The 22,629-nt window shown below is 39.4% G+C and overlaps 1 protein-coding gene across 2 annotated transcripts; it reads left to right on the top strand.

Moving 5' to 3' along the window:
- Nucleotides 1-46: 46 nt before the first annotated feature.
- LOC104554545 (inter-alpha-trypsin inhibitor heavy chain H3) lies at nucleotides 47-21,801 on the top strand. 2 transcript variants are annotated; one of them, XM_062008099.1, is made up of 22 exons: nucleotides 47-136; nucleotides 3,975-3,998; nucleotides 5,102-5,268; nucleotides 6,303-6,407; nucleotides 7,042-7,204; nucleotides 8,560-8,670; nucleotides 9,286-9,411; nucleotides 9,952-10,068; nucleotides 10,832-11,000; nucleotides 11,311-11,436; nucleotides 11,671-11,852; nucleotides 12,773-12,958; nucleotides 13,774-13,913; nucleotides 14,379-14,533; nucleotides 15,980-15,985; nucleotides 16,469-16,495; nucleotides 17,389-17,439; nucleotides 17,794-17,907; nucleotides 18,495-18,699; nucleotides 19,812-19,984; nucleotides 21,463-21,574; nucleotides 21,672-21,801. In XM_062008099.1, the coding sequence occupies exons 1-22, from the start codon at nucleotides 47-49 to the stop codon at nucleotides 21,799-21,801; spliced, it is 2,679 nt and encodes an 892-aa protein (XP_061864083.1). The 2 variants fall into 2 exon arrangements, with proteins under 2 accessions (XP_061864083.1, XP_061864084.1); XM_062008100.1 differs by lacking the exon at nucleotides 15,980-15,985 and having other exon boundaries at nucleotides 16,469-16,476; nucleotides 17,364-17,439.
- The last annotated feature ends 828 nt before the right edge of the window (nucleotides 21,802-22,629 follow it).

Raw genomic sequence — 22,629 nt, 5'->3', positions numbered from 1 at the left:
TATAAGCATCGTTCAAACTGGAACCTCACCTTTTTTTTCCTCCAAAATGGAAAACCATCTATTGCTTTGTATTTTATTATTAATTCCAGCCTTTGCATCATCAGACTTTTTGGTAACACATGTCAGAAACATCAAGGTAAGTAATTAACTATATATGAGACTTCCATTTTTCATAGATCCACTTCCTACCATTTACCAGAGTTCATACAGTGCTGCCACCAGCAACTTCGTATTCTCGGCTCTCTTTGTATTCTGGGACCCAGACTAGTTTACCTCTAATCAGCCTGAGTTGTGGATCAGTTCTGAAGAAGCTCTCTCTCTTTCTGAAAGCTTCATTTTGCTCTATTTTCCTTGGCATCACCACAGAATAATAACATATTTTGGCAGTTTTATATTTAAATGTGTAAAACAGTCGGTGCTGCCAGGGAACTGACCCTAACATCTGTAATGCAGTGAAAAATATCAGTGAAAAGATACCTCCAAGAGGCAGAAAACAGAGACATAACTTGCCATCCAGGTAAATATGTCCCCTATCCAAATGATACAGTAGGATTTTCCTCAAAAGATTTGCATGTTAGCATGACATGAAATAAATCTCTGTTCCTCAAAGAGGCTGTTCTGTTTCTGACTGGATCTCTGAGTGAGACAGTACTTCCTGATGTTCATTTTCTTCAGTTAAGTTGCCAGTCACTACTCACCTCAACAGGCTAATATATCTAACTTGAAAAAAACAGCTTGAGATTTGTTGCTGCAAATTGGAGGTGCTATGTATTCTTATTATTTAACTGTTATGTAGTCCAGAGATAATGTACCTTTTTTCTTTCCATCACCATCCTACCTCTTTTTCCATGTCTTAAAATTATAAACCCTTCTAAATGGAAAATGGCCAAATGCAATGGTCCATCTGTACTTGCAGAACACTACAGAAAAGTAATTTTATTCTATTTTGTTATATACTTTATGCAAATCTAATTCATTTGAGATGGAGGAGATTGCTCTGTAGTGTAAAAGTCTCAGTCCCCATCCCTGTCTTAGCTCCTTTAAGTAAGTAGTATGCCAGTGAGGAGGGATGAAGCTTGTCTGGAAGTCTGTGTGGTTGATGACCTTCAAGCTGCCAAAGCTGCTTTTAAAGCCACAGTCAGGTAAACACAATGGACAGACTCACTTCTGCTGAAAATTGAACTAAAATCCGAATCAAAGATCCCTTTGTGTGTTTGTACCCCTTCCTTGTTCATATGCATACAGTTACTAAGGGTTTGACAGGTTTTTTTCTAGCTAAAAACTACCCACAGATGTACATATTCAAAGTCTTGAAAGCACAGACAGCGATGATAGAGCCTTCCTTGGATGGCTCTCTCATTTCAGCAGCAATGAGACTCCCACATAGCTCACAAGGAAGGTTAGTTTTCATAGCTTAGCTGCATTATGGTCTCTTCTCTGTGATAACCAATTACCATTGCTTGGGATGGTGAGATCTTTAATGTTGCTGTAGATTTGGAAATAATTTTCATTCCTTATTTTTCCTTTGTAGTACTTATATATGCAAATACCTCATTCATTGTTGTGAGTTCCCAGAAGTCACTTCAAGTTAATCGTACAGTCTTTGCTGAATCTTTTAGACACGCTGTGTTCTAGTTTCCCAAGCTGTAAAATCAGGGCTTCTTTCAGCAAGTACTGTAATGAGAGCTCTCTTTCCAACTCTGTTTTCTTGGGATTTCTTTTTTTCCTCTGCTCTTCCTCTCTCAGGATTATTTTTTCACTTACATTCTTTGCTGTTGCCACAAAACAGTATTAAACAAAAGCAGGATTTGTTACTGTTATGCAACTGAAAAAAAGGTCTCATAATTGGTGCAAATACGTGGAACTCAGAAACATTTCATCAAGTAACTAATTACACAAGGTAGAGGATATGAAAATCTCTGTTGGGTCTAGAATTGCATAACATATTTTTTAATGGAACACTTACCACTTTCTGTCCACGTAGCTTAAAATGACCTTCATGTTAGGGAGGTCTTTAGCTACACCTGAGTGAATCATTAAGAATGAAAAAAAATCACAGCATTACAGAGTCAGCTAATCCACTCCCCTGTGCAAAATTAGGGTCAGCTAGAACAGGTAGCTCAGACCCATGCCTGGCTGGTTTTGAGTATCTCCAATGAAGATCAGCCCAAGTACAAAGTGACAAATACCTTTCACTGAGAAATTTTCCTGTATTTTCTTTTTACATGAGAATGACAGAGTACCCCTCAAATTATCTGCAGAATCAAACAGATTTTGGAGGTAGTAGTCAGAATTGTAGGATTTGTAACTAAAGAACATGTTTCTGTAGGGTTTTTTATTCATAACCTGCTTGGTAATTCCCCTTTAAGGAAAAGTTTGCACCAAATAAACTGATGTTTCAGTAACTTCTAGCTTTTCTTTTCCCAGCATCCTTACCTCAGTTCATGTTTTGTAAGGGGAAATGATTGACTGTGATAACACTACAGATAGAGAAAAGTAACTTCAGGTTTGGAAAGGATGGAGTTGTATTGGTGCATGCTTTACCCCGGCATTTAAAAAGCCCACCTAGGCTTGTGAAACAAGAGAGATGTACATACAAAAATTGCCCATATGGCAAAAACAGTTTGAAAGAGGAACCTAGAGAAAGAGACAGATTTTTTTGGCCAGACTCTTACAGAACTTGAGAAGCCTCCTCCCCTAAACCTTGCATTACCATAGATTTAATAGTATCTTGAAAAAAACCCACCAGAATCAACAAAAAAATAACCCTCTGTGTCTCATTTTCCAACCTGTGAAACTCTTAACTGCCAAAGCTAACCTGAAATATGTATCTGACTTGATACTTTTTTGTGTCTTTAGCCCTTATTTGGTGGAGCAGGTAAACATGCTTGCACAAAATGTGACCCAAGAGGCTCTTGGAGCCAAAAGAGATAAGGTGTTTGCAGCTGAGCTTACGGGAACTGAGTTACACAAGCTGTTATTTTAACGTGATTCAGTGAGTGTGTTTGAAGCCTGTTCTCTCTTTTAGAAGAGAGTACATGATATTTTTGTAGAGCTCTGATATTTGCACCTACTCTGGGAGCAAATACACCAAAACCAATGTTCTAACAGGCTGTTTTCCCCCTCTGTGCAGTCTTTTGTAGTGATCACCTCTCCTCTCTGTCAGCCAGCTGAATTACCAGCTTACCTATCCTTGTTAGAATGAGAGGCTGTTGGAGTGAACCAGGAAACATTTAGGAGTAAGTCTGAAGGTGTGTAAGGATGAGTCTGCCTAATAGTTTGGATCAGTGTGTGACTAGAAGATAATGCACAAATCTTCTTTTGTGCTTGATACCAAGTCTTTTTTCTTCCAAAGGAGAATTAGTCTGAAAAGGCAGAATATATACCGCAGGACCCAGAAACAGGACTTCTCTCCAAAACCAGATGTCATCCTCAGGACAAGATATCCTGTTTTTACTTCAATGTCACAACACACACAGCCAATGTATAGCAGAGAAGTCATATTAAGGAGATTTTAGTGTATTCTTTAGTCTCAACAACATTTAAATATAAATGGCACTGAGCATTCAGCCCCTTTCCTCTCACTTTCCCCTCATCTCTCAGGCCATCTATTGTTGATTTCAGCTGAAACAGAGTAACAACTTCTTGTGTCATTTGAGCTAAAAACACACTCAGCAACATTTGAAGTTTAACTTATTCTTTCAAACCCACAATATTTAAAGTGTACTGACATCAAATGGAAACCAAACCTGGAAATGCTATAAACAAAATCATTATACTTGCCTCAGATGCCTTCCTTGTTCTTCCATTAAATTTGCTTCAGTTTACTAATGAGGACCTTTATCAAGCCTTCCTTCCCCTGGACAAAGTTTGACTTGGAAGCAGAAAACAGCTGCATAGGTGCTAAGTGCTTTATTTCTAAATGCAGCTTTCCTACCTTACTCATGATTTTTTCCTCTGCTTTTCTCTTACAGAAACGAAATGCTGATAATGACTTGGTGAGTAAGGGTTGGTTTTGTCTTGGCTACTGAGAAGGACTTACAGTGACAAGAATATTCTTACTATGTTCACACGTCTCTGTGAGTCCAGTCTGAGCAAATGGCTATTTCTGAGTGTGTGTAACAAGGGGAGTTGCTCAGAGATGCTTGGTTTAAGCAGTATGACTAATTAGACAGTTCCTTTCTAGGCTCTGAGAGACTCCTGGGCAAGGAAAAAGAATGAACAAATGACTTTGAACGTCATTGTATTTGAATAAATAGCAAAGTTGTTTGAAATCACCTCTGTATCTAACAGACATCCATTCTGTGTTGGTTGGAGTGCAAAAGACCTCATCTCTGAAGCTGATTCCACTTTGCACCTGGACTCCAGCAATGCTTAAATGCTTTGTTTGTTTCAGGACTTTTTAAATCAAGCAGCTAGAGATTAGGCCTGCCATAAAAACTCTGAGGTTCTTCCCACTGCTGGTTCTGCAGCAAGAAGCAGACCTCGTTGATGTGGGGTTGCCTAAGGAGTCACATCTCTTGTTACCAATGCTTTCATATACAGCAACCTTACAACAGAACATTCAAAGAAAATAGGTATTGCCCTATCCATTTCATTGCTTAAAGAAGAATGAGCCTCAATTGGGAGGAAGTTGAGAATAACATAAAATGGAAGTTGAAGCCATCTGGAATTGTTTAGGTCTGTTTTAAAACAAGATTCACATCCCTGCTCTAGGACTCATCCACTCAGCTGATTATCACAGTCACTAATAGAGTGAAGCAGTAGTAAGGTGTTGTGCTCTTTGACTAAACATAAGCAAAAGTCACACTCTCAACAGGGGGAAAAGAAATTTCTTATAATGGCAGTATCTTTGCTGTGGGAATAATATTTTCTCCCAGAGGCTATAGTTATAACTCGTGCACTAGTACCACGATGACAATGGCATAGGACACCCAAGCAAACACAGCTGTGCTCCAGTTGTATGATGAAGTCTTTCCTGTTTTGCTTTGGAGAGATAGAATGTCCTGCCATGATTTTTTTTTCAGAACTATGATTATGCCTGATCAACACAGACATCAGGGTAACAGCTAGCTCTTTATTATTATTTTTCAATCTACAGGTTGTCAATGGGATAGAAATCTATAGCATGAAAATTGATAGCAAAGTAACTTCTCGATTTGCCCACAATGTCATCACCAGTCGAGCGGTCAATCGTGGAAACGTGCACAAAGAAGTCTTCTTTGATGTTGAGCTCCCTAAGACAGCCTTCATTACCAACTTCAGCATGTGGGTAATCTTTACAATACTGTTAAAATAGACTAAAAATCTGTGCAAATTAAGCTGGGAGAAACTGAACCCAAATGTTTGTTTTTACTTTGTTATTCAATAGATTTCTAAATGCCTCCTGGGTATTTTTCTGGTACTATTAACTTCATGTGCAAGATACTTAGAGAAAGGCAAGCATTGGTACATCTCTAGAAAAGATGACGAATTTTCAGTTCTTTCTATTTATCATTATGGACCTTAGAGAATGGGAGATCTTCTCTGGAGATCCATTCACCTCTTTAGAAATACCACTTTCTTACCCTCTGGTTATCAAACCAGAGAGTTCTATTACTTAATTTCCCTGATGGCATTATAGCTTAATTTATTTCTCCATTTAAAAAAGAATATGTGAATGAAAAGAAAGAAATAGAGATAATTATTCCTTCACATTTATACCTTTAGTTGCAATAACACGTAATTCTCACATAATTATAGGTTTAATCCAGTTTAAACACGTCCATCTCTGCTAATCACACTATGCCTCTTCTATTTTCAGTGAAAAGAAACAGTGGCTTTTAGGGCACAGCTAGTCTTAATGCATGCTAGAACTTTTGTAGTAGGAAAAGATGAAACCCCTATGAGAAATGCCTGTTTAATGGTGTAAGGAGTCTAAAGATGATGTGTTCAGCTGCAGACAGCTACATTTGGACAGCTGAGTCACACCCAGAGAGCTGGCTTGCTATTAGATGAGATGATGAAGCTGCTGAAGGGTAGAAGTGTGGCAGGTGCAAGCAGTGTTGCTGTCAGCCCAGTTTGGATCTAATTAAATTTCAAAGTTAAAACTGGTTTCGATTCTCTGAAGATACTCAGCACAGAGCTCTTCATTCCAGCTAAATTCACTGAGAAGACTTCACTGAAAGTGCTCAGATCTTGGCAATATCCCGTTCCCAAGAGCACTTTTTTGCAGAACAATCAATAAACAGAGAATTGCCTGTAGCAACTTCTCACAGATCAGTGCAAACCATTCAACTAAACTAGGACTTCTTCATCTGCAGGACAATTGATGGTGTCACTTATCCTGGAACTATCAAGGAAAAAGAAGCTGCAAAAAAGCAATATGAGAAGGCTGTTTCCAAGGGACAGACTGCTGGTCTTGTCAAGTAAGAATCGTGTCTTGTGTGGCCTCCACACCATCATCTCATAGCAAATGGTGGGACTAGAAATTTGTTTTGGCATGGATCTGAAGTTGTTGTTTGAGGGGTTTTTTTGTGGGACCAAAGAACAAAAAGTTCCATTTAAACATAAGAAAAAACTACTGTTGAGGTGAGGGAGCCTTGGCCCAGGCTGCCCAGGGAGGGGGTGGAGTCTCCTTCTCTGGAGATTTTCAAGAGCCACCAGTATGTATTCCTGTGTGACCTGATCTAGGTGAACCTGCTTTAGGGGGGCGGTTGGACTGGATGATCTCTAAAGGCCCCTTCCAGCCCTACCATTCTGTGATTCTGTAATTATTGTTAGAGTTACTAATTATAAAATTATAAATTATAAAAAGGAAATACAACTTTTGACTACACAGGCAGTATGTGCAATTTTGGAAAGACTGTTTGTGCAGCTTTCTCAGAGCTTGTCTGAACTGTTGACTGAGAAACTTGAATAAATTCTACACTTGGAGTGTGATTTTAGCAATAGAACAGAATTCCCATCTTTGTTTTACTCCTTTTTGAAAATCATACTCCACCAACCCAAACAGTGAAAGAGAATAAAGATATTTTTTGTTTCTTACCCACTTCCATACAGAGCTTCAGGAAGAAAAACAGAAAAATTCACTGTCTCAGTCAACATTGAAGCAGCCAGTAAAGTCACTTTTGAACTTACATATGAGGAACTGCTCAAGAGACAGTTTGGAAAATATGAGATGTTCTTCAAAGTAAAACCAAAGCAACTTGTCAAAGATTTTGAGGTAAATGGCAAAACTGTATCAATTTGGAGTGTAACTTAAGAGATGATGAAACCCTGTACATCTGTTGAAAGTGGAGTACTGTGGGCATTCCCATTGGTTCACAGGTGAGCTAAAGGCCCATGATAACAATCCTAATAAATCAGGGGGGAAGCCCACACTAGTATGCTTTAGTGCAGGTTTTAATAAAAAGCCTGACAAATTGGCTCAGCCACAAAGCCTCCAAAAGAAATGATGTCTGGAAACTACCCCTTTCTCACATCACCATGATACAGCATTATCTTACATCACTGTGTCCAGTACTGGGCTCCAGTTCTGGGCTTCTCAGCTCAAGAGGGACAGAGAACTTCTGGAGAGAGTCCAGCACAGGGCCACCAAGATGATCAGGGGACTGGAGCATCTTTCATATGAGGAAAGGCTGCAGGAACTGGGGCTGTTTAGTCTGGAGAAGAGGAGACTGAGGGGAGATCTTAACATTTATAAATATCAAAAGGGTGGGTGTCAGGAGGTTGGGACATCCTTTTTTTTCTATAGCAGCTAGCAACAGGACAAGGGGTGATGGGATGAAGCTGGAACACAAAAAGTTCCACTTAAACATAAGAAAAAAATATTTCACTGTGAGGTGAGGGAGCCCTGGCACAGGCTGCCCAGGGAGGGCGTGGAGGCTCCTTCCTTGGAGGTCTTCAAGACCCACCTGGACATGTTCCTGTGTGACCAGATCTAGGTGACCCTGCTTCTGCAGGGCGGTTGGACTGGATGATCTCTGAAGGTCCCTTCCAATCCCTCCATTCTACTATTACAGTGATACATACACCACATTTTAGAACACCATGTGTGTCAAAACTTGTCCTTGATCACTCCTATCTGCCTTGCTAAAACCCAGCTCTGAAGCAAAGTTTTCCTCCTTTGTACACCCAGAAAATGCTGTGTAAAAAGAATGACAAAGCTCAGCAGCTAGGACTGTATGCAGCATTATTTTAAACACACTATGCTAGAAGACATACTGAAATATAGGTCAAAGTTGGGCATAACTCACAGCTAATGGCTGGGTTATATTTTTGAAGGATTCCAGTATTTATTGGCATTTTACAAATTTCCAATAGATAGCTTTGAAACAAGTTGTATTTCTATTAAGGGGGGTTTATTTATTTGTTTCTAGCTTTGTTTTTAACTTCTGTGAATAAAAAGGCCCGTTTGGTTCATGGTGTGTCCAGATTTGGACTGCCATTATGAATGACAAAAGTGAATTTATTTTGCTTTTATGAAAATCCCTCTTTCACACCTGTAGCTGCCTGCTGTAAGTGGCTAAGTTGATATATTGTGAGGTAATCAGTGCCAATTTTAATGTAATATTTCAGATTGAAGTAAACATCTTTGAGCCACAAGGTATCACTGATCTGGAAGCAGAAGGAACATTCATCACCAATGAGCTACAAAACATCATTGAAAAAACTTTTTCAGAGAAAAAGGTACAGTGAGTACTGCATTTATTTATGCTGGTTATAATGCTGAAATAGTAATATCAGTGCTAGCAGTGGAAGTGAGGGGGGAAAAAATGCAGTAAAAGCCTGCCTGGGCAAATGGGCTCTGGATTCCAAGCTAGCAAGTTGAAGGCCATCTCCATGCAGTTCAGAAGCCACGTAGCTATGAGCATGCTATTGTATCTAAACTAGCAAGCCTTGAACCACAGCAGTAGCTGGAAACTTGGATAACTAATAAGACTATTTCTCACAGAAGAACTGAGTCTGTAACAAGTAGTTTTCTCATGTGTGGAGGTGGTAAATTCTCTAAGACATAGATTCCCCAACAGCCTTATCAAAGATGTCATTTGGAATAGAGGGATGAACTGAAGACAATGGGCATATAAACACATGAAGAAAGCTCTACATAGCAGGCTGCCTATGTCAGTTATCCATCAGTAAGTGTATAAATACCTATGGATACAAACTAATACCTAGCATGATCAAAGAAGTTATTCTCATGTCTGAATATAAGTATACTAGTTTTAGGAAAATGCACCTTTGTGTTTGGTAGAAAACTTTCAGCTTTTAAGGTTCAAATCTAATGAAGGCTTTTCTTTTCAGGGCCATATCTCTTTCAAGCCAACACTTGATCAGCAGCGAACCTGTGCAAATTGCTCACAGTCTGTCTTGGATGGGGATTTTACTGTAAGATATGATGTGAAGAGAACAACTCCAGATAATTTACAGGTAAATCTGACAGCTGGGAGTTTTCAACTGTTGAACAGCTTAGCTTGCATAGCAAAGGCCAGGGAGAAGTGAGGGCCAGCTATTCCTTCAGTGACAGGGAGCTGGGTGTGATATAGCTGACAGCACAGGGGCTTCAGCACCCATGAGCCCACTCCCCACAGCACCTGAGCAAGGCAGACCTAGAGATGGCAGTCACATTCATCAGGCAAGTTTGCAGCAATGAGGCAGCCCGAGGTCAAGGTGAGAAGTCAGTCTGCAGGGTTGAATCCAAATCAGGGGGGCCTGTGGGCAGGAACAAGCAGGACTGTGACACAGTTAGGGACAGGTATGCTTACAGTGTAGCTCAGGCAGGGACTAAGGGTGTAGGTTTGTGCTTAAATTAAGTGCCTGTGCCCATGGGCAGAGGTGGGACTGGTCAGGGCTGTTAAAGCCTGTTAGTCCACCTGGGGGCTAGACATTAAATGAAAGTAATTTCTTCTTTATCCATTTTATCTTTATAAAGGGTGAGGTTCCTCTTTTTTTTTCCATTTTATTTTTCAGATTGTCAATGGCTACTTTGTACACTTCTTTGCACCAACAAATCTTCCAAAGTTGCCCAAGAACATTGTTTTTATAATAGATATTAGTGGCTCAATGTCTGGCAGAGAAATAGAACAGGTAAGTTATTACACTCCTACAGAGTCCCCATGGAAGAACCTCTGTTGTGATGGCAGGGACAAGCTGGCTTAAAGCATGTATGTGTCACTTCAGCTACACAACGTGGGTTAATGCTGTGACCTCTCTAGTGCTCAGTACTGTAAGGACTAGTCTAAAGCATTCCTGTAAAACAAAGTTCTATACATTTAGGCTACAGTACTTATGTTATTAGTTCAAATCTCTTGGTATCAGCATTTCCAAAGAGTTCTGTCATGTGTACTGGACAGCTCCAAATTAAAATGTGCATACAGTGTTATGTGCATTATCTATGTTATTCATTCTGTCTCCTCTGGGGAGTGGCAGAGGATTACATAGAACTCCTCACTTTAAGCCAGTGCTCAGGACTGTCATGTTTTGGTGCTGCACCACAGTATCCACCCCTGCTTGCATACAGGCTTCTCCACCAATCAGTACCTACCCATTTCCCATCACTTTCAATTTGCCACGCCAGCTTACCTGAGTGTGAGCAACAATCCATGATGTGAGACCCAATTTTCCTCCCAGCTACAAAGATTTACCAGATGTCATTGCAGCTGGCTGACTGCAGTGGAGTTACTTCAAAGTAGACACAGAGACTGGCAAATACAGAACAAACTCAGAATTTTCCCATGGCATACTGTGTACAAGTTAAAAATGCTCAGATGCTGAGAGATGAATCATGTCAAATCTATAAGCACCTATTCTGTTAAATGCTGAACCTTACATTTAAATCTTTGTCTTATAGACAAGAGAAGCACTTCTTAAAATCTTAGATGACATTAAAGAAGATGACTTCTTCAATTTCATACTGTTTGGTAGTGATGTACACATCTGGAAAGAGACATTAATCAAGGCCACTCCTGAGAATATGGATGAAGCAAGGAAGTTTGTTCGGGGCATTGACACTGAAGGCAGTAAGTGCTCTAGTGGACTTGCCAATAGGTTGTTGTGTAAGTTGATCTGTCAATTCCATGTGAGAACACAATGCTACTCTTTTTTTTAATTACTTATGAGACAATCCTAAAGTTGAAATGTACTCAGAACATGACATCTATTTTTCCTTATATATTTCCAAAGTCCATGTACTTTTCTATCTATTCCCCTGCTTGTAAACCCAAATCTTTCATTTTCATATCGTAGTGAGACCTCATCAGATTCCAGTCAAAAGTGGGCTTTTATTTTGACTGTCTGTGTTGAAACTAAATTTCTATGTCTATCTTGCAGTGACAAATTTACATGGTGGTATAATGAGGGGAATTGATATGCTGAATGCTGCTCATGAAGCAAACTTGGTGCCCAAGAGAAGTGCTTCTATAATTATCATGTTAACAGATGGCCAACCAAATGTAGGTGAGTTATAATAGAGTGAAACAACTAACAAAAAAAAAAGTGCAGTTAAAATTGGCCTCCATCTTTGCCTTCTGGATGTTTTCATGACTTAAATGCTACTATCCCAGCATTGTACTGCTAAACCAAGTTTTTAATAGTGCTTCCTAAGATACGCAACATGACTAGTCATGTTTCATCTTGTGGTGATTTTAGCTATTTAGGAAGAAAACTCAAACTTTTTCTGGCTTGATGCAGGTGTATCAGATACTCAGGACATTCAGACACATGTAAAGAAAGCCATTGAAGGAAGATTTCCCTTATACAATCTTGGTTTTGGATACGGTGTTGACTACAACTTCTTGGAGAAGATGGCACTGGAGAACAAAGGGTTGGCCCGTCGGATTTATCCTGACTCAGATGCAGCTTTACAGCTTCAGGTACAGTGATCAGCACTTAAATTAGATGAGAGATACATCAATTCAGATAATTATACAGTCATTTTTTTCTCGAAATAATCAAAATCTCAAAGTATAATCTGGTACTCAAACATTCAAAGAGTCTGCTATGATCAGAATATTAACTGCATTTAATTTTGCCTTTATATAAGCAGAAAGTGGAAGGACTGTAAAAGGCAGAAGCTGTGGGCTATAGAAGAAGGTTCAAAACTAGGTGTAGTCATGGTTCTGAAGGACACTTTAGTGTGCAGCAAAATTGCTGCTGTTGTTATATCTCCCATACTTCACAGATTGTGTAGTTTATGTCTTGTGAAGGGAAGAGAAGGATGGCAGAGCATAAAAGCTGTGGATATTCTTCTTTAGGAACTTACTGCAAACACATGTATCTTGCCAGATAGTCATATAAGGCCCGAGAACAGCTATAGGCAGTAGAGAATTGACCTTTTTTACCCCTCACATTGTAATGGAAGCCATTCCAAAAATTCATTAAAGAATTTAAATTGACAAACTCTGCCAAAATCAAACACTGCTCTCCTTTGGCTTATATTGTCATTTTAGCCTCTGCAGGGAATACATCCAGGAACTTATTTCTATCAAACAGGAGGAAGCTTGGGAATCCCTCTTGATCAACACTGATGAAACTCATCATCCACAGCATGTTATTCTCAGACATTTTTTCTCTCTGCATGAGACTGAAGAGTTTGCATATCCCGTCTCATCTCCATTATTTGTAGATATTTAGGCCTTATACTCTGAGATTTAACTGAATATTTAAAGATTTCTTCTACACTTTTAGTTTTCTTAGCTGAAACAGCAGAATGTTTCTGGGTACAGGTACTACCTGTGAATTAAAGAAACAATAGTTAAGTGTTTCCCTTTGTTTTGTTTTTTTAATCCTCTAGGGGTTCTATGATGAGGTCTCAAATCCCATGCTCACAGATGTGCAGTTAAACTACCCAGAAAATGAAATATCAGACCTAACTAGAAACAGTTTTAAGCATTACTATGATGGGTCTGAGATTGTGGTGGCTGGACGCTTTATAGACAACAACCAGAACAGTTTGACTGTAGATGTGAGAGGTGAAGGTGTAAGTATGGATTCCTTTGACTTAAGTAAGGTATGCAAAATGTCTGAATATTCAAAGCTGGCAATACTTACAATATTTGCTGGTATTTCTTTACTTCAGTGATGGGATGTGTTACTGCATTTGTGAGAAAATAAATGCACGAAAACCTGCAAGTTACTTGCCTAACTCAGGTATGCTAGGGTCACTCTGCAACGACTTTGTGCAATGCCACTGGATTAGCTTTGCTAACAGATAATGAGTTTGAATATCTCCCTTTTAACATAGAAGTCTACTTCTAATATGAACCAAGTCATCTAAATACCTTTCCAGGTCTGGATTCTGTAAAAACATTCACCCCTGATATTCAACAAACACAACACAAGCCTATAATAGATCATGTTATCATAAATACTGTGAACTGCAGATACTCCTCATGCACTGTGGGGTATTAAATGTATGAAATTGGGTATATTTCAAATACAAATAATGTATTATTAGTAACTTAGCCAGCATATCTACTTAAATATCATCCTGTGTGAAATCAGATTCGTAATCAAAGTTCTTTAAATCCTGAGGAGCCGAATTCTGATGAACAAAAATGCCACATGGATTTGGAAACTGCATTCTGTGCTATAGTGTATGTACACTGCTAACATTCACAGAAACAACGAAACAAAGATCCTGGTACAGCACTGACAGTTTGCTGGGCAAGTGCTGTGCAGGACCAGACTGTTTTCCAATGTAATAAGATTCTCAGATGTGAAGGTCTGGATTTTGGGAGGTTCTGGATATCCCCAGCTACTTATGATACAGAGATGTTCCCTTATTCCTAACAGGCCAATGATGCCCTGTTGTATACCACACAACAAGATGCTGAGGAAACAGCTAAAGCTTTTCAAGAACAAGAATACATTTTTGGAGACTACATTGAAAGGCTCTGGGCTTATCTCACCATTGAACAGCTCCTGGAAAAGCGGTAATTATACCTAGAAGAAAAGCTATCAACCCCTTAAGCCATCTGACTGGTGCAACTTGTAGGAGGTGAAGCTGAAATTCACATTACACTGTGGTGCCAATGGGGAAAAAGGGCAGTAGGAAAGTCCCCCACCCTCTTCTCCTCCCCAGCCTCAGTATTATTGTTTTAGGTTGCATATTAAACTGTTTTTAAGTGATTGCAAATAGAAAGCACAGTTTTGCCTTTTTTTTTTGGATAGCTAGTGGAATCAGAAGTGCTCTTAGATTGTAACAAATCATAGAATTGGAATGGTAGGAGTTGGAAGGGACCTTAAGAGATCATCTAGTCCAACCACCCTGCAGAAGCAGGTCCTTATTGATAAATTAGCTACAGAGAAATCACTTTAGTGAAGAAAAAATACTTACTCCAGAGTTCAACGAGTAATTTAGCAATCACTATGCTAAGAGTCTCTACCTGTGTGTTCAGCATTGCAGCTACAGGAGAAGAAAAGGAGAATCTTACAGCTGAAGCCCTGGATCTCTCACTGAAATACAAGTTTGTAACACCACTGACATCCATGGTGGTAACGAAGCCAGAAGACAATGAAAATCAAGATGGAATTGCTGATAAACCTGTTGAAGGTAAAGACATTTTCACTGTTTGATTTCACTTCAGAAGCCAAGTGTTCCTTTGGTGTTCCCCTAAAGAAAGACTTTCACATGGGCACAGTTTTAAAGATCTATCTGAAAACTCGGCTTTTCAAGCCTCACTCAGGTATAGTTAATGCAAAATTACTGTTAATTGTGAAGTTATTTCCATCAAACCATCCATCATTACTAAATCATACAGGCAAAATACTGTAAATTCAAAAGAAATGTATTTTAAGCTAAACATATAAAATATTACATTAAAAAAACCCAGAACCAAGAAGCATTTTTAATCTAAGAACCCAGCTATATTCTGTTTAGTTCACATCACTTTCTCCTTTCTTTTTCTGTATACTTCCACTTAGGGGTAGATGTAATAAGATCTTTCTACATGAAAGGGAAAAACTTGCATGAGATCTTTCTTGTGCAGGGTATATCAGGTTGTCAAAAGATGGAGAGCACATCTGTAAAACACAGATATTATATTGGAGAAAGAGAAGTAACTATATAAGAAGTGCAGAATTCTTCTCAACTCTTCTGATACTTTGGCTCATTATTAATGCCTGACTCAGAAAAACAATGTGCTTTCATACGGTTTAGCCACTTTGTTTAACCTGTGAGGAAACAAATGACCCTTTTCAGGAAAGTAAGGCAAGCTCTTGGCTCAGTGAACCCCAAAGCCACCCTCCCCCCCTCTAAATCTGTCATTGGGGCAATCCTCATCTATCCCCGAGTCAAATGGTCTGTCCAACTCTCATAATGAGATACTGACATAAACCCACTTTATGTTTAATTCCACATTCAAGTCACTATACAGTGTAACAACTTCAGAGTTTACAGCTGAACTCTGTAAGATGGAAAAACTTACCCAAACATCTGATAGAAGTGGTGTCCACTCAGAATCCTTTTCAGCTCTTTGCTTTTCCTTTCCAGGTACTGGCAGAACAAAGGGCACTTTCTGAGCCTCTTTCATTGTATATAGAAAATACAAAGCTGTAATAGAGCAAATAGTCCAAACGTGTCTGCTGTATAAGAAAAAAATAGATTCACAGATTCACAGAATTATCCAGTCAGTATTAACAGAATGATCCAAATACCTTGAAAACTGCCAGAGGAAAACCAATCAGGAGTATTTTGCAATGTGGAAATGGCATAAAAAGAAATCTATCACTAATAGCGCTCTTGTCATATGCATAATTAATGGCAGTTTTGCTGCCTCACATAACAGCTTTTTACTTTCAGTGTGTTTCTGGTTGATCTGCAACTACTGAGCTGTATCATTGGGAAGAAATGAAAGTGTAAAATGTTGAAGATGTCTGGTTAAATTGTTTGACTTCTTTTTTTTTTAGACTGTGTTTTTACAGGATCTGAATCTTTCCTGTTTAATCTGCAAATTTCTCTTTTTTCTTCCCTCTGCTTTTTACCTGCCCATGGTAACAGCTGAAGGTATGTACATTTTCTATTACATTTACTTCAGATTTTTCACTGTCAGAGATGCTTTTCCTGCACCACCTACTTGATCAAGCATAAAACATTTTCATAAAATTCTTGTTGAATAAATGAAGGCTGTTATAAATAGAGAAAAACTTTTCAATTCGGTGTGGTTCCTCCTGTCTCTGGTAACTGCAGAAACTACCATCATAAAATTCAGGCCCAGTACAACTGTTGCTTGCCAAGGCTGGTGCAGTTGACTCCCAAACACCTGTGTGTAGCAGCATCTCATACAGAGATGCCTTCACTGGTGCTGTGATTGCTCTTCAGCATAAAGCCCTCTACTAAATGAACTGTTTCAACTAAGTTATTATTTTTTAAATATTTATAAATTGATATATAATTAGAAGGTTTTGGAGTTGGTTTTGGTGGAAGGAAGTAGGACAGATTGCTTTTATCCTTTCTAGCCTCTAAAGTATCATTTTATTCCATTCACAGCACAGGCTGTCACACCTGTTATGCTGGGTAAGTCATTAGTTTTCTAGTTTCTGAATGAAGCAGCATCTTGAATTTGATTGAAATTGATTCAGACAATTCAAATTACCAGAGAGAGAGAAACAGCTTTTTCTGTGTTTACAGCTATATTTTAGCAAATGCTGCCAAATTCTGCTCACTGCTAAAAACACTTTTAAGGTTAAACAAAACCAGATGAAAAAGTTTCACCTAAATAGCTTTTAAGGATTAAATGTCAGTTCATCAAAGCACCATTTTTTCCTGAAAGCTTCTTCCCATGAGTAGAGAATGGACTTATTACATCTCCTTTGAAATGACATACAGCAAGGAACTGTGTGTCAGCATTTCTGGCTAAATTAACATATTCTGTTACTTAGAGAAAAAAGAAATCATTTTATGAGAGAGAAGAGAGAGAAACAGCAACTGACCCTTCAGATTGCTGGTTGGGCAGTCCTGGAAATGGGAGAGTTAGATTGGAGTTTTTGCTCTGGAGAGTATTCTCAGTGTTTCTCTGACTAGTTGTGTGAGGTCTTCATTGGAAAGACTTAAATTCATTCATGTCAAAACCTCAAAAGTTTTCAATGGATGATATTGCATTTCCTTACTGATAGACAGCTTAATTCTTAAGTCTGAGACATTGGTGTCCTACAGATGCATTACTTAGACCTTGTGGAAACCCACAAATCAATTTAGACTACAGGTGAAATCTGTCTCCACACTGAAGCTTTGCTTGAGCCAAAGGGGCACAAACTGTCATTCCATAGACTATATGCTTTAAAAACAAGGATGGATTTAGCAATTTACCTAGCATATTAAGTCCCTGACATCTTACATGGACTGTGCATAGTGTGTAAATATTCCATTTGGATGGTTTTCTAAGATGTTTTTAACTTTACTCTCTGCAGCTCCACCAGTATCTTACCTCTACACAGCACATCCCTCATGGTATACCAGTGGTGAGTAGTTTGACTATTGTCTGCTTTGAAGGAGAAGAGGAGGGTATTTAAGACTAAATTCTTGTGAGTCTTTTAGATAGTTCTCTTTACAAAAATAGCTCTTTTTTATCTCCAAGGGGCTAGTATTTTCACAGAATCATAGAATCATTTGTTTGGAAAAGACCTCTAAGATCATCGGTTCCAACTACTACCTTCACACTGCCAAGCCCATCACTAAACTGAGTCCCTCAGGACCTCATCTCCAGGGTCTTGCCCAGCCCCAGCAGTAGTGGTTCCAGTACCACGACAGTAAATGTTCATACAGAGCTTTGAGCTTGTGTGTCCCTGTGCAAACACCAGTGATCTGCCTTACAGTTGATGGGGACCCACATTTCATCATATCCGTGCCACAGAAGGAAGATGCCATTTGTTTCAACATCAATGAAAACCCGGGTGCTGTGTTGAATTTAATAAATGACCCAGTCACAGGTGAGTTTGACATTGTTTTCTAAATACAGTAAACAATACAGTAAATAACAAAATGTCTTATGCTTAAAGGCTATTTCTCTTTTACCTGAATAAGCCTTTTTTTCCCAGCAAAGCCAGTAAGAGTTCCCTGTAGCTGTCATAGGGTACCACTACCAGGACTGCGCTTTCATTTCTCAGAGCAAACCTAACTCTTAAACTTTGCTTGAAAACCACTGTGAGACTTGAGAAACATCATTTATCTCAGTCAGAAATAGTACAAGCAATGAAAGATCCTTAGGTTGCCATTTCACAGAATCCCCTGTACAGAGACTGATGTCACACAGGCTATTTGTGCCCATCACAGACAACGTCATGCTCTAGGCAATATTAAACTTTTCTCAATAAAGTGATTGTTATCTTTGTGGAAATGCACAGAACAGCACCCAGAGCTTTATTCTGCTTTGGCACAAACCTGCACAAGTAATTCTCATCTATTTTTCAATTCGTTCTTTTTTCCCTTGAGTTGCTAAACTTCCGTGACATTTCTTGGCATCAGTCGATCAGGTCCTGTCCATAAAACCATACTTGGTCTTTCCTTTTTCTATTAGGCATCAGAGTCAACGGAGAACTCATTGGTGACAAGAGAGCAAACAGCGATGCAAAGATCCAAAACACGTATTTTGGAAAACTTGGCATTGCAAATAAGCACCTGGGTTTAAAACTGACAGTAACTCCTGAGAAGATCACAGTTCAGAATGGCAATGAGAAAACAGGTTTCACTTGGCTTGACTCAGTCACCTTGCAACAAGAAGGGTAAGGTTTACAGGGGGGTCTTCAGCTCCTCTATGACTTCCTACACTTTTTTTTTTAGTGTTGCTACATAATATACTTTTCAGATTAGTTGTCTACATATACAAAAGAAGCTGATTCAAGTCTCATTGGGTTCTGCTTTCTACTTTGTTGTGTAACTGATGAATGGCTACTCATAAATTCCTTTGCTTACAAGAAGTAAATGAGGAATTTTCCCTGATTTTCTATCACAATGCCTCAGGTAAAACTTGATTTGGTATTGTGCTTAATGCCTTGTAGAAAGGAGTAACCTCAGATATAGTGTATCATCTTTCAGACAAAGACATAATCACACGCTGTAAACAATCTCCATTCTGACAAACAGGAGTTGTGTTATTTATGGAATAAATGAATTTTTCCCTGACAGCAGATATATTTTTCATGAGGTTGATCTGTTACAGAATCATTTATACCAGTGCAAAATGAAGTTTAGAGAAGGAATGGGCACCATCTCCTCCTCCTTGACATTTTCATTGTGGACTTGGAAACAAAATTCCTCCCTTCTCAAAGCACTGCACTGCAGCAGAAAAAGCACCAGAGCAAAGCAGTTACTCATACAACACACTTCTTTTTTTGTTTTGTATGGCAGCTTCCTTGACATCACTAACAGAACCAGAAGCAAATCTTTATTCTGGCACTAACGCTGACAGTCCAGGAGTTATCTGTTCTGAAACACAAACCAAAAAGGTTTCCCGTGGCACCCAGGCAAGGAAGTGATGGTTTTATCACTGACAGTTTTATTACTGAGCAGGAAGTGCTGTATCTACTTACCAGTAGCCTATCTGTGACTGGTTGCATTACTAGAGGACAAGTTTTGGTAGAAACATCTTGCTGATCAGTTTGAAGGCTGGGTAAGCTTTTACAGTGTGATTTTGTATGAGACTTGGACTGTCTGTGAATACACAGAAATTCACATGGGCCAGCCTTGCAGCAAAACCTCTACTTAAAAAAGCACTGAGTGAGTCATAAAGCTGTGTGCTTGCTGAATGTGTTTCTTCTTCTCCTCAAGTTACTTCTTATTGCTGTTAATTCTGGGAAGCACAATGTCCTGAGTCAAGTTTTTTTTTTTCCCTCAGTTTAACTTTGATAATTAATAAGGAAAAAAACCTGGTGCTCAAAATGGGCAGCGGTGCCTCCTTTGTTATTGTTTTGCACCAAGTGTGGAAGAAGCATCCTCTCCACCAAGACTTCCTGGGACTCTATACACTGGAAAGTGACAAACTGTCTCCACAGACCCATGGCTTGTTAGGTATGACTTCATGTAGTGTTTTCTGCTTGTTTTGCCTTATGAGGCTACATCATTTGTAGACAGGATCTTACTTAGCCCTTCTGACCTGAGATAGTGGTGGAAACTGAGATGATGTTGATTTGCTGTATTAAGATTTCTGACAAAATAGCCTGGGCTCAGATGTTATGCATTAGCTTTTCATCAGTCCCTCTGCTGCTACTGAAATAGCTATCAACCATTGACCTCACTGGTATCTTTAAACCTCTTTCTTGCTAAATCTCACTTACAGACTTTACATTTTTCTCTCTCCTACACCATTCCTCCAGTCTCTTGGTTTGGTCTCTCTTGATTTACTAGCAGATGTTCAAATCACAGAATGCTTTGGATGGTTTGAGGTTTTCCTCATGTTAGCTAACATTATGTATTTGAGTAGAAGGCAAGGTTGGTAATTGAGGGATCAAAATTTTGACCCCACTGAATGCTGTTCTGTGCCAGCATAGTGGGTTTGGTGGTGTGATCTCTGGTGGAAAATACACAGATAGCAGCCATTTTCCCCTTGCCTTCCAATTTTCACTAACTAAATCAGGTAAGGGCAGCAAACATTCATTTTGGGTCAGTAAGTTTACTCATTGTGGAAAACAATGAACTGCTGTGAACTTACTCTTCTCAGTCTTGGGATGCACTTTGCAGCCTGAGGAGATCCAGCCAAGGTGTCAGCAGTGGTAAATGTTAGAGTCAGGTATCATGAGAAACACTGTAACAAAACAGGAAAAGAACAGAAGGATAGAATGTTACAATGCTTTAGTCCTCAGGCTAAATGACTTGTCTCTACAGAAGTTATTCTGCTGTGGTATGAACTGTAAGTAGCAAGAAAATTGCAAAAGCCCATGTGAGATGGGTACACTGTGTAGGAGTTCACTGACAAGCCTCCTCTGTTAGCTTTGACTTAGTGAAGTACAGAGGCAAACTAACCTAAAATCTGTGCTCACTGCAGATACACCATCAGCATCCTGTACCAGCCCAGACAGGGCACAAGTGTGCCAAAACTAAGGCCTGACAAGAGTGGGAAAATTCCTTAGCTGTCAGCCTTGCTCTGAGCATAATCACATCCAAAAGTTTTGGAGACCAAGATGTGCATTATTTGACACACACACATGCACAAAAGCTACAGGTTTGGAGAGTAGGTCATAAATATTGAAGAGACAAGACACAAAGTGAGGATATCTTGAATGAGATGTAGGAAAGGCTGATTTTACTGTGCACACAGAAGTTGGAATTTCCATGCAGATATGTATAGAATTCTGGCTTGTAGAAAGAAAAGAATACCACAGGCATATGTTCAACCCTACATGAAACTTGGTGTTTGCTTATCCATCCAAACCCCTGAGGGGACATGGAAAACAGCACAGGAATGTCAACGTTCTGGGGTTTCTGTTTGCTTTGTTTCTATTCTAATATGTACAACATGGCCAAATGGTAATTTTGGCTTCTATTTTTAGGACAGTTTTTCCACCCTATTGACTTCACCATACTTGAAATTCATCCTGGGTCTGATCCCAAGAAACCAGATGCCACAATGATTGTTAAAAACAACGAACTGACAGTAACAAGGTAAAAAAGAAAGCCCTGAGCAAAGCCTTAGGAATGATTACACTGTGCAAGCGTGGTTTCTGCTTCAGTCTCTCACTGGTGGTGTTTTCTCTTTCAGGGGCTGGCAGAAGGATTACAGAAGAGACCCCAAGAATGGTGTTGATGTTCCTTGCTGGTTCGTTCATAACAACGGAGCTGGGCTGATAGATGGTGTCCATACAGACTATATTGTTTCCAGTCTGTTTTAAACAGCTACAGCTTCCACCAATTCCAGAACAGGTTACTGTTCTGGAAGAGTGGCATTTTGCAGTGTTTAAGAACTATTAAAAATGCATAGGCTTACTCTGGTTGGCAATGCCAAAATAGGATGGGTTACCACAGTTTTACTGCATATTTGGTCAGGTCTTCAGTGCTGAACAGCTATTGTGCTCGTGTGCACAGGTGTCACTTATCCTCTGAAATACCCTGAACTGAATGAATGAATGGACTACTTTTTAAATTCTGACTTAAAAGTTCACTTTGTAAAACATAATTCTGTCCAATTTTAAATCAATACCTGAGTGTCAGAGGCGACTGAAATAAAAGCATCCGTACTTAATGCTTCATTCTGCTGTTCAGCAGCTCCCTGTGTTCTCATTCTGCTGTCACAGAGCCTGGATGCAGCTGGAAATGCAGGGAGAGAGGACAGCTGACAGCAGCACACAGCTCAGGGTGATTCCCTGCCCCTGCACACCCTTTGGCCACTCGCCCATGCAGGGCTGAGGCTGCTGCACTGCCATCCTGCCAGATGACAGGCAGCATCCAGGGCTTCTCCATTGTAGTATTTTAATTTGAACCACACTTTTAAATGCCCAAATATATCACAGTTCCAAACAACATCCAGGTTTAACATCCAGGTTTAACTAATAGTAGCTTTGGACAGCATCTTTCTTGTGGAAGAGCCTTTACTGAAGTGCCAGTACCATCTTCCACTACAGTCCCTCCCTCCACTCCCATAACAGACTTTATGTACATATTTAAGGGCAACAATGACCCATATCTTTATTTATTCATTTTGTAGTGGAAGAAGTTGCAAG

This window comes from Colius striatus, chromosome 15 (genome assembly GCF_028858725.1).
Source record: "Colius striatus isolate bColStr4 chromosome 15, bColStr4.1.hap1, whole genome shotgun sequence".
NCBI lineage: Eukaryota > Metazoa > Chordata > Aves > Coliiformes > Coliidae > Colius > Colius striatus.
Note: the sequence above shows the minus strand (reverse complement) of the source record. Positions and strands in the feature narration are given on the sequence as shown.